At 39.1% G+C, this 16,123-nt stretch overlaps 1 protein-coding gene across 1 annotated transcript in view; it reads right to left on the bottom strand.

The window, feature by feature from the left end:
• The window catches only part of LDAH (lipid droplet associated hydrolase), a 113,763-nt gene that overhangs the window by 13,489 nt on the left and 84,151 nt on the right, over window positions 1-16,123 (bottom strand). The window contains exon 6 of the mRNA XM_059469130.1: window positions 2,012-2,094. Within this exon, the coding sequence (XP_059325113.1) occupies window positions 2,012-2,094 (83 nt within the window). The remainder of the gene's footprint in view (window positions 1-2,011; window positions 2,095-16,123) is intronic.

Below are 16,123 nucleotides of genomic sequence, written 5' to 3'. Positions count from 1 at the left end.
ATCTGATTGACCACCTGAAGTCACTGGAGCTGCAGCTGATTGTCACCACCACTGTCCCATCCAACAAAGCATTCCTGCTTGACTTCAAGCACGTGTGCTTGTGATTAACATTTCCTCAAGCACCTGGAGTCCTGCTCCTGCCCTCCTCACTTTGTACCCTGCCAGCACAGGGCCCTGCAGTGCCACCCTTCAGGGCACTGACAGCCTCACCAGCCCTGCCTGGCCCCAGCCCACACCTCCTGCACAGGGCTCCAGGCTCTCCAGCTCTGTCCTGCTTTAGTCCCAGCCTCCCAAGCTACACTGTGCAGTGACTCCAGCCCTGGCCCTGTGTCCCAGACCAACATCAGATCTACACTGTACACAGCTTGACACCTGGATGGCTACCACCTTGCAGCCTCCCTTCTACCATATCTTTGGTAATCCCTCCTGGATAGACTCTGGACCCATGTGTAGCCTTGTCTCCTCTCCTGCCTCTGCCCCTGTCCCCTTTTGCTCCTGACTGGATTATCTGGAGGGATGCTGGACCTGTTTCATTGCTTTGCCTTGTCTGGGACAGTTGATAGACCCTGCTCCTGTGCTCTGCTCCGGTGCTGTGGGACTGCATCCTGCTTGGAGAGGGCCCTGCCTGCCTGTGTGGGGTCAGCCTTGGCTCATGCTTCAGGGAACAGGCAGGGAACAGGCTCCCTGACACTCAGAGGAGTGATTCAGTCAATAAAATCAACCATTTCCCTTGAATTCACTGGGCTTTCGGTCAACCCATGGAAAGCTTTTAAAAGACAACGGGAGTATTTGCAGTCTGCAAGATGAGCCCTTCAGTGTCTTCTCTGAGATTCCCACAAAGTGCACAACTTTGAGTGCTCTGCAACAAAAATGAGAAAGCCCAGGCATGCCAGGTACAGTGCAGGGATCCTTGTTACTGTGTGCTACTTGCTACTTCAACCCCTTTAAAATATGAACATACCTTTCAAAGTGCAGAGAAGGCAAATGGACTAACTAAAAGTAAATATTTTCAGCCACAAAAAAAAGACTGTTTTATGAAATGAACTTTATACTGTTTCTATTTAAAAGGCACAGAGTAATTTTACAGAGATCTAGGACCTCTGTCCTAGAAAACTCCACTCTCTGAGGAAAATCTCTTCCAGTGCAAAGTGCTAGAATCATTCTTCCAGCAAAAATACAGGGATGATACAGAAAACTGTAGAGAAGGAAAGGAACACAGTAGAATATGTTACCCTGATTATCTACTTTCACAGGGGCTATCACAATAGAAGTTTATGAAATGTGACAGTTTTCTGGCTCATAACCCATCTGGAATTGTCTGACCATGGTCACATTTTAAATTATTTCAGCCTCCAAAACATGGTGACCACAGGGTGACCACATCAGAACTCCAATTAGAACAGTTCTTGGCCTGTGCCAACCCTTGAACCGTGACTGGGAAAATGCAACTGGTGCAGATAAGAACTTTACAGAATCTCTTTCAACATTAAATCCATACAGACAAGAAAGCTCAGTGTGAGAAAGGTCCCTGAAATGAATTAGTTCACCTGTAGAGTAGCACCTCCAGCCTCTGAGGAATTTCTCTTATGTTACAGTCCAGTGGGTGAAAGGGTGGAGCCATAATTTTGCTGATTCCTCTCTGTTCAATTCTGAAGCCATGGAAGATTGAGCCAGGAGAATCCCATGGTAATAACTGACACCCCACCTGTGTGATCAGAACCCAGGTAACTACAGGCCCCACTGGGAGCCACACCTCATGTCCAGCCAGAACACAGGCTGCTTCTCCTCCAGCAAGGAAAACAAACCAGATGGGTTGGTACATCTGATAGTTATCAATGCTACATCTACAAAGGTCTGGATCAACACATTTTAAGAATCAGTGATCCCTTTAATGGAATGACACAAAAAAGCAGAATCAAGCCTGCTGAAATTCTGGTTTTGCATAAATATAACTGCGTGTAACATCTCATGCATGTAGGCTTCCTTTGAAAACTGAGGATTAAACAGTTACCTTCTTTAAATTTTGCTTTATGGTTGTACTGTCTCGCTCCACCACCTTCATCATTTCTTGGCTTGCCATGTACAAGATGTTGGCTACAGAAAAAGAAACAGGGAATAATGTAAATACATAGCAAAACTGCTAATAAGTACAATACAGACACAACTCTGCAAAGAACCAGAGCAATTAGAGCAGTCATCGTCTTGACAATCCCATGGAAAATAATGCCATGGACGGAAAGAGTTTATCTCACCTAACAATTAAAAAGGCATACAGACTGAATTAACTTACCTCCTATTAATTAATTAATTCCATAATTAATGGAGAGGGAAAGGATTTTTCAATTGTAACTCTATCCATCTATCCTACAGACTTCTAGATCAGCCCATGGTGATGACTTTCTCTCCTGACCAGAGAAAGAACTCTAATGACCAGCTTTCATTACATGCTTTTAGAAAAGTAAAGGTCAGCATGAAAATCCCATACGGAGGGTTTTCAAGACTGGGTTTTAAATACAAAACATACATTACAAGGCATTATTAATCAGTAGATTAATACATTATTGACATATCATTATGCAAGTCATTCAAATATTCAACACAAAAAAATAAAAAAATAAAAAAAAACAATGGCAGCTACAAATATGTGATTGTCCTTCATAAAATTGATGGCATGTGTCCAGTCAAGACTGGACTGGACACCAAATGTCTAAGTCTTAGCTCTCTGGAATGTAAAGTATTAAAAATAGCTTAGTGCAATTTATTTTCAGTTGATCTGCAAGACACTGTCTTAGAGACATAAATGACGGAGTCTAACATTTGGACACCTAATTAATTTTATGAAGTCTTGAGTTCAGGCATGTCCCTTATAATGTTAGACAGCAATGGGAACTAAGCACTTCTGAAAAGTGCTTAGTTGGGTTGGTTTTTCTGGATGTCTGAATATTCACCAATTTAAACATCCTGACACAGAAGGACCACACTGCCCACCTGGCCTGACTTCTCATACAACAGACCCTACAGAAGCTCATCATACTGTCCAAAGCCTGGCTTTGAACAAGCACTGCAGATTATGAATTCTGCTGCTGGAGAAAACCTTGTATTCAACTGCAGAATCAGGAGTTGCTCCATGCATTATGTTTCCAGAATATGAGAGAGTGTTTTAAGAAGGGTTATCCATTTCTGTCATCATCATGCTGTACTGAAGAAATGTGAAGCTAGCCAAAGAATCAGTACTTCTTTTAGCTCTTTTTTGCACCAGTTAGCTTACTGGGCTAATAAAATGGCCAAGCCTCTCCTGACCTGTGATCACAGAGACATTCATAACCTATATGTGGGAATAAATGACAATATTCTACTTTCTCACCAGTTTGTAAAACCAACGTGGCTAAATTATCCAAAAACATTTCAATTTCTAGGTCTCAAAATAATGGAAAGTATTTTAAGATACTAAATCTTCTCCTGAAAAAGAGGAGAAAATTGAAAAACTTTGATAATTTTAAAAATCAGAACCAATGAAGTTTTGTGCACAAGTAGTTAATGACAGTGTTGGATCTGATGCTGCTTTGAGACAGGAGTAAAACATTCTCACACTGTGGGACAGGGGAGGAAGTGGCAATCACACTGGTCTTTGGTGGTGACCAGAACATGGAGTTGGCTGAAATTCCAGCAGTGCTCTAAGGAAACAGAATGCCACTGGAGAGATGAGTGATGCCACTGCAGTTCAAATGTTAACAGACAAAGCCAGTGGTCTCAAATGAATAAAAAAAAATCCTAGAAAGTAATATTTACTTCTGAGCCAGCCAAAACAGATGCAATTCAGTTACAGGCCTGCAGAGCTCTGCCTTCTTCAATTAAACATTAAATGCAGCTTGTGCAAGTTCTGCCTTTCCTTGACAAAATGAAAGGGTTGTCATAGACAATCCAACAAATCTGCTGGTCCCACCCTACTCTGCTGGGAAAAGGGGTCTCTGTGCAGTTTCATTTCTAGCAACCCAGCCATCCAATCCTGTGGTGCAGCTGGCAAAATCTGTGCATCTACAGCATTGCTGAGTTCATACCCTGACACTGGTTGTTGTTCTCTCAATTCAGCTCCAAACTGATGGATTACATTCCTTGTTTTTAGAAGGATGCACATCTTCAATGCATCTTCAAAAATCATCCAGGAAAAACTTAAACAAGAGATAAGAAAGACAATTGGAACATGTCCAGAGGAGAGTCACTAAACTGACCACAGGGCTGGAACACCTCTCCTGTGAAGACAGGCTGAGTGAGTTGGAGCTGTTCAGCCTGGATGAAAGGAGGATTTTGGAAGATTTGTAGCACTTTCCAGTATCCAAAGGGGCTGAGTAGGAATTCTCACAAGAGCATGGAGTAATAGGACAAGGGGGAATGGCCTTAAACTCAAAGACAGCAAGTTTAGATTGGATATTAGGAAGAAATTCTTTACTGTGAGGGAGAAATTCTTTACTGTGAGGCGCTGGCACAGGTTGCTTCAGAAGCTGTGGATGCCCCATCTGTGGAAGTGTTCAAGGCCAGGTTGGATGGGGCTTTGAACAACCAAGTCTAGTGAAAGGTGTCCCTATCCATAGCAGGGAAGTTAGAATCTTTTAGGTCCTTTCCAATCCAGACCACTCTTTAAGTCATAATGAGGAATTCCACAGGAATGCAGTTAATTTCTGATTGAGTTCTGTTTCTAATGTGGTAACTATATGACTTTAGTGCTCAGAACTATTACCTATAACTGAAGCTGTCTGCCAAAAGCCCTGCTCTGTGTCAGAAGGCAGATGTGGAGAGCAGCCCTTGCTACTCTAAGTGCTGGTTATTCAGGTGACCAAGTTATCTCCCTGGATTTAGAGGATTTCACAAAGCACTAAGTGCAATAGCCTGGATTTGGCAGGATATCTGTGGCAACAGGACTTGTACCAAACACCCTGTATGAGGATCTCACTATGTCAAGACCTCTACTTTTCAGCCCAACATTCAATTCTTGTTAGCAGGCCACAGGAGATAGCAGAAGGGCAGTCAGAGCTGCTGCATTACCTTGCAGTACCTGCAGTGGATGGAGGCCAGGGATGACAGCAGCAGTGGCCCTCAGGGCAGAACCTGACAGATTCAACACTACTGGGATGCTGCAGGCAGCTTTCCACCCCAACTTCAGTCACACAGTGGGAACAGAAGTACTGTCCTGCTCCCCTTCTCCCATATTCCTGGTTGCTCTGTCCCCTGTTCTCAGTGCACTCTGCTCATACTCCTGGGTGGGTTTTGTGGTTTTTTCAGTAAATAATAAGAATTGAAGTGAAATTCACACATGTAGTAAGCTGAGTCACAGAGATACTAAAAGTAAAACTGTAAGACAGCAAAGGCAGCAAGGGCAGTACTTCAAAAGGAAATGTCTCTGAAGGTTTGGGCACTGTGCAAGAAAGGGAACCAGGAAGGCAGGATTAAGCTAAACCGGATGAACAGCAAGGTTCAAGAGTCTATTTCAACCAAACAGGAATCCTTCAAATTTTGGAAACATGATCCTAGGGAAACCAATAAACAGGAACTTAAACTTCAGCAGGCATTAAGTAAGAGGAAATTGCAAAGAGCAGAAGTAGGTTTCCAAGAACAAACATTAAAGGATTTAAAAATAAACAATAAAATATTCCTTAGGTATATCAGGAACAAGAGGCCTACAACAGAATTTGTATAGGCTAAGGGAGCAGCTAAAGAAGATTATGATGCTGTTTGAAAGATAAATGACTTTCCTTTATGGCATCCAACTTTCTTGTTCAATACATTCAGGAGGTTTTTGCTCTCTATATTCTTTTTCTGGTGATAACAATTTCTCTTTGAGTAGTGAGATATTGAGAAGAAGCAACAGTGGGGAGAGAACACAAAATACATCAGGGCTAGAAGGTATATTTAGGGATTGAAAGAACTCCAAATTGAGAATTGCTGAGTTAATAACAATCTTGCTACTCAAGAATCACCCTGTCCTATGGCTTTGGGAGTGGAAAATACTATCTAATTGCTACTGATTTTACAAAGGAAAATAGGATTTTACTGATCTTTAAATTCTGAAGTATGCATAACTAGATTACAAAAACTGCAGGTCTTTAAAAAACTCTCTCACATATGACACAACAAACTTTGGCTGGAATTAAACATCTATAAAATGAAAGGCTGTAATATGATAAGGAGTTTGGAAGCAAATATAAAAATAGGCTTAGATAATCTGGTCTTCATAACTATAAAGAAGCTCTAGAGTCATCACAATTTTAAAAAGAATAAATTTATTATAATAAAATGCAAATAAATCCTAATAAATTAATACAATTTGAAATTTTGTTTTAAAATCTCTAAATAATTACTGAACACACCTGGCAAATTAATAATTTCTGCTATGGATTAAATCACTTCTCAAGATGACTCGATTTTCAGGGATAAAACCTTTAGATCTTAATCTGAATTAATTACTGAATTAATTAATTACTAAAATGAAGTGGAATGAATCCTGGCCAAAGATTCCAGTCCAGGTCGATATTAAAAACAAATGGGTACCTGATTTCTTAATCATCTGGTAAACACATAAGTCCTTTATTGACACCATTTACACAGGACATGATGTTAGTCAGGTTGTGAGGAACAGGCAGTGAGAATGAGACAGAGCCAATTAGAAGAGAGAAAAAAAAGCCAATGCAGTAATGAAGTTCAAATTAAAGAAATCAAGATACATGCAGAAAAAAACCAGAGTGTTTTTTCCATTACAAGCTTATAATCAATGCAAAGAATGCAATCAGAATCCAGAGATCACCAAGATGACTGGTGTTCGCTACCCACATTAACTCCAAAGTCCAATCACACCATATACCAAGTTTCTTGAACAGCAGGAGGAAGATGATGCAGAATTCTGCAGTACCACTATGGAATTCTGCAGTACCACTACACCATGTGGTCACACCTGAAAAACCATTTACTCTATGCTGACAGCCACAACCCCTGAGGGACACTGCAAAACTGAGAATGGTGGGGAAAACAATCAAAGAAGTACAATAAACATCTGTTCCATCATGTTCGTGTTACTTTATGACACACTGGTCTTCCCCCTCTTGGAGCACAAAACATTTAAATACAAAACAATAAAAGGAAATACTTATTAATGTCATATGCAATTAATTATGAACCTTGCTGCCACAGGAAACTGATCTGCACACACATTTGACGCATTCACTTTAGGTGCGTTGCCCTGAGCTCCTCTAATTGTAAACACAGTTAATAAAATTAATTTTAGGGCAAATCTCTACAAAGGCCAGATACCTTATACTTACATCAACCCCACCTTTTAGATACCATTCTCTACATCTGCTACTTAGTTTCCTATAGATATGACCAGTGGCTCATGTCTCTCTTGAATTTTACTGATGCTGAATTTCAGCTCATGCCAGTGAATCTCTCTCTCTTCAACAGCAGAGCTGCAGGTCTTTCAGCCCTTGTACTTCTTCATATGTATGAGATTCATGCTTCATTTTACAGCACATTAACCCACATGAACTTGTGACACACAATATTCCCATTATATTTTCTTGTGGAACTATTCCTTAACCAGTAATTTACCACCCTTGTAAGAAATTTACACACAGAACAACTTGGCTCCCTGAGGAATGACAGCATTGTCCTCTCCTTGCTCCCCAGCACTTGTCTTAGCTTGTGAAGGTCACTTTGATCCCATCCCTCTCCAGCACATCTGCAGCCTATTCTAGCATGGTGCTTTCTGTAACCTCAGCAAACACACACACTGTGTTCTGCTGGTCACATAGGGAACAGCTACTGAATACTAAAAGAACGAAGATAAGACTGTCACAAAATCCTACTAGATACATCTTTCCAGTTCCAGAAATCTTCCTGAATCCCATTTTCCAGGCAGTGATACATCTGTCTAGTAGGTGCTGTCAGGTATGTCATATTTCCTAAACTTTGTAAGAACATAATGGGAGACACTGTAAACATTTTTGTTAAAGTCAAAATATCCTAAATCCACTGCTTCCCTCTAATCCACATTAGTGTAAGATGTTTAATGTCTGGGGAAAGCTATATTTAAAGCTATACAATTATAAAGCAGGAACAGTAACCTTCTCTCTGGCTGCTATGGAATGTCAATCTGGGCTTCTTCAAAAAAGCTATTTTTCTCAAAAGCTAAGTCACAAGTTCAGGGAGAAATCTCTCTGCTATTTCCTAATACTACACTCTGCTAACCTTGGCATTTTTTGAATATTTAGTTCTTTCCTTTTGAAAAAAAAAACTTGTTCTGTTTCCTAATTTCATGAATACCAAACGGCTTTTTCTAAGGATATACCTCAGAACTTACCTCTTTTGTGTGCAATTAGAAAGCCATCTAAAAAAGCTCTCAAGGACTGTTACTTTGAGCTTTTCAGCAGCTCTGAAAATCAGGCTGTGAACTGGGCACAACCAGATGCTGACACTTAAAAAATGAATGGCGTCTGAAATCTTTCACTGGGTTTGAAGAGGAAGGTTGTCCTGTACGATCACCTGCACAGTGTTTGCTACCTGGTGTTACTGACTCTGGAAAGATTTCCAACCTGTGCCAATGCTTGCTTTAGCAGGAAATCTCTAGAATCCCACAATCATTACCAAGAGTCCTGGAAAAAATATTTATTGGGTTTTATTGTCATGATTTCAAGTAGAATATAAAATGCAATGTAGAGCCCACATGCTGAACTTCCTGTGTGAAGCTGTTTCACCCAAGCCTGCAGAACCATTCACTGCACAAAAATAAAGCACATCCAGCAATCTGTAGGACTGTGGCTCAAAATGCAAATGTAGGAAATGCACTTAATGGGCTGTGTGGAAGCTCTGCTGGAGCTGAGACCTCAGTGTCCATCCTGGGCTAGGGTGAGTGTGTAGCTTCCATCTATTTGGCATGCACCACTGTCACCGAAGAAAGAAATATTCAGGGCTCAGTAAAGGTAAAAGAAGACTGAAATTAGTATTCTGGAAAATCATTACAAGTGAAAGATAAGACTGTGGGATGAAAGGTCAAGAGGCTTGGAATTTTTGTGAACTGTCACTGAAATCCTCTGAGACCCAGTACAAATTAAAAAATCTCTATGTCTCAGTTTTCTCATTTTAAAAACACACTTCAGGCTGCTATGACAATGAAGTGTGTTTTGTAGACTGTCTTAAAAATACCTGCAAGTGAAAAACATTGTGTAGAAATGTCTATCAATTAGTCCTTGAAAAATATATTTCTTTATCAATAATGAAATTACAGAGCCAAATTCATCATGTTCCCTTATTATTGTTCACCACTACCTTGAACGTTGCTTTTTACAGTGATCAAGTAACAAAATCTTCACAACTATCTGATGAAGAAAACCTCAAAAACAGAGCCAAAGGCTAGTCTGAAAGTACCCAAAGTCAAAACATGCCTCTGTGAGAAAACTGTGCTTTTCGAACTTAAAATCTTTCTCTGAACTGGCTTAATGAAGCCAATACCAAAGGCTTGGAGGACCTAATACTGCACACACACACTTCTGCCTCTTTGCTTTTAGCAGGAATGTTTGAAGTGACAGTGTTAAATATCTGGAGGATGACAACTGTCCTGTAGTTTGAAATCTGTGTGCCTTCCACCAGTCCCTAACTGATATTTAGTTCAACTGAAATAAGCTGATCCTGCCATAAAATGAAGGTGTACGGTGTGGCTGATGAGCTTCATGAGAAGTTGTGCACTTGTAGAGCTTCCTCCCAAAAGCAAGAAGGGACTGAAGGAGGGACTTCACCCAGTGATAAATCATGAGAACATTCAGTGTCTGAAGAACCACAGCACTGCTGTGATGGGATGTGTAAGCGAGATGTACACCGCTCACATCAGCTCTTTTGGTAACGTGGATATTCAGACCCTGAAACGGGGAGGGTGTTCTCACAGAAATGAGTGTGAGTGCTCCACAACCCCAGTCACAGACACACACAGAGTGGACTGAAAGCTCCTTAGTGGGCAAGGATGGTTTGCAGTATCAAGGCTGGAGTTAAATCCTAAATCCTGTCTTGCCAGGATGCGACTTATGAAGCCATCTCCCTACCTGCTGAGGATACATAAACTGCAGTTCTCTCCTGAAAAGAGTTTAGAAGAAAGGAACAAAAATTATTTTTTTCTTATCCTTTGCATGGAAGGCAAAAGTCCAATGCCCCTGCACTCTAAATTCCTATCTAGGAAACAGGCTCCTAACAATTTGGCTTTGAACCAGTCAAGGATTTCTAGGAAAAGAAATATAGAAGCTCTTTAGCTTTTCCTGTAAACATCTTTTTGCTTATTCAATATGTTGATCTGGTTTAACAGTCTAAAGCAAATTTGAGTGGGCTTTGTTCTTCATTTTCATGGCATAATCCCATTCCTTCAAATGTGTACTTTTGCATATACTGGACTGATGCATGATGAGTCAGTATGAGTCAGTGGGATAATCCAAAGCACAGAAAGTGAAGCTTGTAACATGAATTTTTGCAGTATCATGGCCTTTGTAAATATTCCTTCATATGGTTTATTTCTAACAAAACAAACAAAAAAATGTGGTTGCAAACCTACAGAAACTGGCCAAGGTACCTGGTGACAGCTGTAGAACCCCAAAGTTTTTATCATGTTCTATTCCATCTTAAGCTGCTGATACCCCTTGTAATTCACAACCAGGTTACCAAGATTTAGTAAAAAAAAAAAAAGCTAGTGTTAATTAACTATTATAAACAATTAGGACTAAGAGCTTCAAAGTGAATCAAAGTTTAAACAGACAAATACCATATTTATAGTGTTTTTAACACATAAATACCTTAAAATGCTGTAACTTTTGCAGATCTTTTATATACACAGATTACTTTGAAAATGAAGCTCCTCATTTATTCCCAGGTCAGGCTTATGAAATTTACTGCCAACTTAGCTTCTCCCCATGATCCTGCCAGTGACCTTTTTCCTGCCCTGGTAGGATCATTCCCTCTCCATGGATTAAAGGTGATTAAGGATCAGTGTCAGTTCAGTCTCATACATTTGCTAAGCAGAGACGACAAACTGTGCCAAAATGTGTTTGATTTATTTGTTGGGGTTTTGTGATAGAGGAACCCTGATTGGACTAAAATCAAGGATCCAGAAAAGAATAGAGTGCTTTATATCATTGGTAGCTCTTTAACCCAAAGTGTCACAGCAAGGACTTAATATCCTTCAGCTAAATTATTAGTTTTCACAAACAATAATGACTGAAATCAATCAAGCTTTTCAATGCTTCGGGTTCTTTAATCTCCAATTCAAGCAGCCAGTCATTAGATGGATACCTATATCTATTGAGCAAAACTTCAAACACATTGATGCAGCCACAGTGTAGCCAAGCAAACCACATGTGAAATAGAAAACTTCCTGATTTTTAAGAACTGCATGCCTAGAATTATTATCATTGTTTTCTAAAGATTTTAGAACAATAGTCAAAACTAATTTCTCATCTGCTGACTCTCTGGATATCAAGAGATCTATGCTAGAACTTGGGAAGTTGTGCAAATTGCACACATTTCTTATTCAGGACAGATAAACTTTATACTTGATTCTTGAAGCAATACAGAGATTTCCTGTACTTGGACAGAAATATGTGTTTTTCCTCAAGTCTTTAAAATTCTTGCTTGATTATTAAATATCCAAAGAAGATTTGCCTGCTTATTTGCAAACAAAAGATTAGATTAGGCCTAAATTAATCATGAACTCACACTAAAAACTGAGGCGTCACACTATGTTGCCTGAAAAAATTTGAGATGATCTGGAACTATGTCTTTATGGAAAGAACTCTTGAAAAAAATTACTTGAACACAGCACACATATCCATAAAATACAAAAGGTTATGTATTTCTGACTTGATCCTGATAAATTTTCAGAGATATACATGCCCTAGATTACTTTAAAAATAGCTGTGTGTTGTAGTGCCGTGACTAGAGCTCATTCTGTTTGGTTTGCTCTGTATATTAATTGCATAAGTATTATTTTATTATTTAAATATTACTTATGTATAAATCATATAATTTATACATAAATATAATTTTCCCTGTATATTAATTACATAAAAATGATACAGTGTTATTTGCTGGGCTACGGAAATGAATTTACTGTGATTGAATAGACAGAAAGAGATGCCATACTAATGAAACAAGGGACAATAACAAAGGAAAAAAATCCTTTTCAACTTCATTGGCTAATAGTTTTCAGGAAATCATCAAAATAGTTCCTTTTCCAACAAAAATGAGTGGCTGTGAAGATATCCCCAATCTAGACAACTTAATGGATGCACACACACATTCTTTAATAGCTTGTTCATCAGACAAACATAAGACTACAAAGGGTTACCCAAGCTCACTTCATTTCCCCACTGCTGCTGGCCTTAGATTATGTTGACTCTATCAACAAGACTGTGGCTGTAGGTGTAAATTTATTAAGTCCTACACATGAAAATATTGTTCTGTTTTATTAGTAGGAGCTATGCTCTGCAATGGATACAAGGAGAAACACAAAGCCAAATTTTTACTTCAAGGTCCAGATAGTACAGTTTCAGCAGCATCAGCCTTGGAAGAACATACTGTAACAGTTTCTAGAGTGGACAAATTCAGAGGAGAAGGAGAGCATGGCCTGCCTTCATGATGTTTCCAAAATGCAAATCCGGTGCCACTACTCAGATCAACCAAGCCCTCAAGCAGATGTATACAGAGAGTGGAGAGACACCTTACACTGTTTTGTGAAGGTCATACATACCAAGATACTGTCTTTTGTTCACCAAGAAATGAATAAAGAACTGAAGGGGTTTGTAAGAGATCAGTGATCCCCTTGTGACTGTAGTGCAGGCTGTGGGTATTCTCAGTACTTCTGCAGGGTATTCTGAGAGTCTGCAGCATAACAAGTTTTATGGCCCTTCCTGGCCATGCTCACTCACTCACTACTTCTGGCTCCCTTGATTCTGTTCCCTATCTATAGAGAACCTATGTTTTACATACTTAAAAAAAAATTCTTATGTATTCCATTAGCTTTATTTTTCCAGGTTGAATGTCACTCAGTTAATTCATTTTTTCTTCAGTAAAACAATATTTTGCAGCTGGTCTCTGTCCTCCCTTGTGTTTGACGTTGTCTTTTAATGAAAGACAGCTCACTATTGGTTAAAAGCCACAAACCTGATGCGCAACCAGGCCCAGAAGAGAACTCTTGAGTTATTAAAAAATATTTTGCAAATCATTTGCAATAGAAAAGAATATTAAGAAGTAGAAAAACATGTGAAAGGAAAGCAACTTCACATCAACCCATTACAGTAAGAACCTCTCAGGGCCAAGAAATTAGCAAGAGAGGACAAAGACACTGGAAGTTAAGAAATATTTAGAATTCTCTTAACATACTATCATTTAGACCTGCATACTGTAACTACAAATGCCTCAAGTCTTTAAGCCTTTACCTCAAAGAACAATGCCTTTACTAACAGGCAGACCTTTCTAATGCAGAATTTTTGCCTATTTCTTGGAAGCATTTTGTTCTGACTATTGTTGGAAATGAGAGACCAGGGAAGATGGACTTTGGACCTCATTTCCAGCTATTATTTCCTGTGTAAGTCAACAGTATATCTCGGTATGATGGTGCTTATATTCATCTAATTTTGAGCTAATTTTTCAGCAATATTTGTCACTATTTCTTAAAAAAACAACATTCCTGTTTAGTGTATTATTACAAGTACTGAACATCAGTTCTACTAGACTTGAAATAAAAAACTGAAGAGTGGCTACAATTTACTTAGTTTTTCCACATTTCTTACACAGAAATCTGAGCATAGCTCTTTATTAGTTTGCCCTTCATTGGCATTAGAGCCTTACAGGTTTGTTCTTAAACCCAGTGCATAGTATAGTTCTCCCAAACATGGCCTGATGGTTTGGAAAATTATAGTGCCTTTCATTGTACCTTCATCAAGTACTCACTGGTTATAGAAAAGTCTACTAAATTGTTCCATAAAGGCCAGGCTGTAAAGCACACATTTCCACATTGCCTTGGTTTTGATAGTCCTTTGTCCCTTCACTGATCAGCAGCTTAGTAAAAAGCCTTTCCTAGGCTATTTTACCCTTCTGCCAACACAAAATGCACCTTCCCAGCTCCTGTTTTGACAATTGCGAAGTCAAACTTCCACAGTCTGTTTTCAACAACCAAACCCTTGTTGCTTTTGCAGGTACAAATGTAGGCTGTATCTGCACCAGTGTACAAAGTGGAGCCAGAAACTATTCTGGGACCCTGAGGCCAAGTGGAAGGGAATGGCTTGTTTCCACAGAACTAGATTCTTCCCCCACCAAAACTGCTTATGGGGATGATGCATGGCAGTGCTAATTCAACTGAGCCTGAATAATTGGAGAATGCTAACTGGAGAAGGCTAAAAACATACCAGAATTCAGTCACATTATCAACTTTCATATTTGCTTTTAACTAATGTCGGACATTAGGCATGCTTCACCTTTATTTGGGTTTCCTCAATCATTCTATGTTGCATCTGTTCACCTGTTTTGCTTGGTTCTTCTAAGGTAAACTGTCCCTCATTAAGGGTTCTGAAATTCTCAGTGCTACTCTTGTCTATTTAATCAGTGTGTATGACATTACAGGGCTGGAAGGGATCTCCATCGGTGTCTTTTTCTTAAGATGAATCAATGGTTCTGTGTTATTTTCAGCAGGTACTTATGTGTCCTGTCATTAGGAAGCACACATGATGAAAGTTTCATTACCTTCATAGGAAATCCCATCTAGAATTCTGCTCATATCATTAAATAAAATCTAAACTGAATCACTTTTGTTGCAATGTACTCCATTATATATTACCTCATCTACCATGGACATGTAAGTTAAATTACTGCCCTTTACTAGCAAACTCTTTCTATGTTCTTCATTTGTCTCCTGTTCAGTCTAAACAACTCTATTTTATGCCTGTCATAGGATTCACCTGATTAAATGTATCTCAAGCTTAATTTTTCTTTCTTCACGGTCATATGAAAGTACATGGTTCATCTCATCCTTAAGTACTGACAAAGACAGATTAGACAAGTGTTACCTATTTCTCCACTGACTATGGCAGAATTTTAAGGAGATTAATGAGTGAATAGAGCTTTATATTGTAAATATGCTAAGCATTTCTGTTCTAGCACAGGTGTTACCCTTTTGTGAAAATATGAAGCCAATCTACCTCATCTTCAAATGAGGCATCATCTTCTGTATCAAACTGCCATATATTGTCTGCCAATTTCTTTTTCTGCTCTATTACACATATATTTTCATATGGATATAAATATATTTTATATATATAAATATATAGGTAAAGCAATGCACTGTGAGTAGTAGCTGAACAGCGTATGTTGTGGATTCCCTACTCTACAACCATCAACCATATTACATATTGCACTTTGGATAGCTTCAAATTTTCTTAGAAGTCCCTTAAATCCATCTGTCATGCTCTGGTGAATGTAATATTCAACAGATCTCTTGTCTTTAATATGTGGATGCTAAGGCAAGCACATCCATCCTCCTCCTTTCTCCCTGCTCTTCTTTCCCAAGAGTGTTAGATCCCTTCATATTGATATTCCAGCTCTGTCAGTTCTCCCACCTGTGTCTGTTAAGACAATTAACTAATAATTTTGATGATTTTTAAAGGTTTGCGATGTGATTTTACTTTCCATGCTTTAGAAATTTACATGACCTGCATATCACCTGCCACATCTACCACCTTCAAGTAGTCCTTTTCTCCCTTATGAATTTTCTTTCTCTACCATAATTTCACACCATTCATGAGCACAAATTTGCTCACAGTGATATACAGAGGGATTTTTTATCTTTTCCCTTGAATTCATCATCAAGCATCCTTTACTAAATGTTTCAATGTTAATCACCTTTTCATGGCTAAGGAAGCCAAAGCTCCCATGACACTGGCCTGATTGAAAGTGCTTCAACCACTGTGCATACTTGAAAATATTCTTTTGAGGAAGCAGAGTGATTTTAATAGCTAAGTCTTATGCCCTGTGAAAAACAAGCAACCTCATTACCCTGTCGTTAATCTCTCACTCTCTACAGTTTGTTTCCATACATCTTCCTTTCCCA

Source organism: Ammospiza nelsoni, chromosome 3, assembly GCF_027579445.1.
Source record: "Ammospiza nelsoni isolate bAmmNel1 chromosome 3, bAmmNel1.pri, whole genome shotgun sequence".
In the NCBI taxonomy this organism is placed as follows: Eukaryota; Metazoa; Chordata; class Aves; order Passeriformes; family Passerellidae; genus Ammospiza; species Ammospiza nelsoni.
This window is presented reverse-complemented; position numbering and strand designations above follow the sequence as displayed.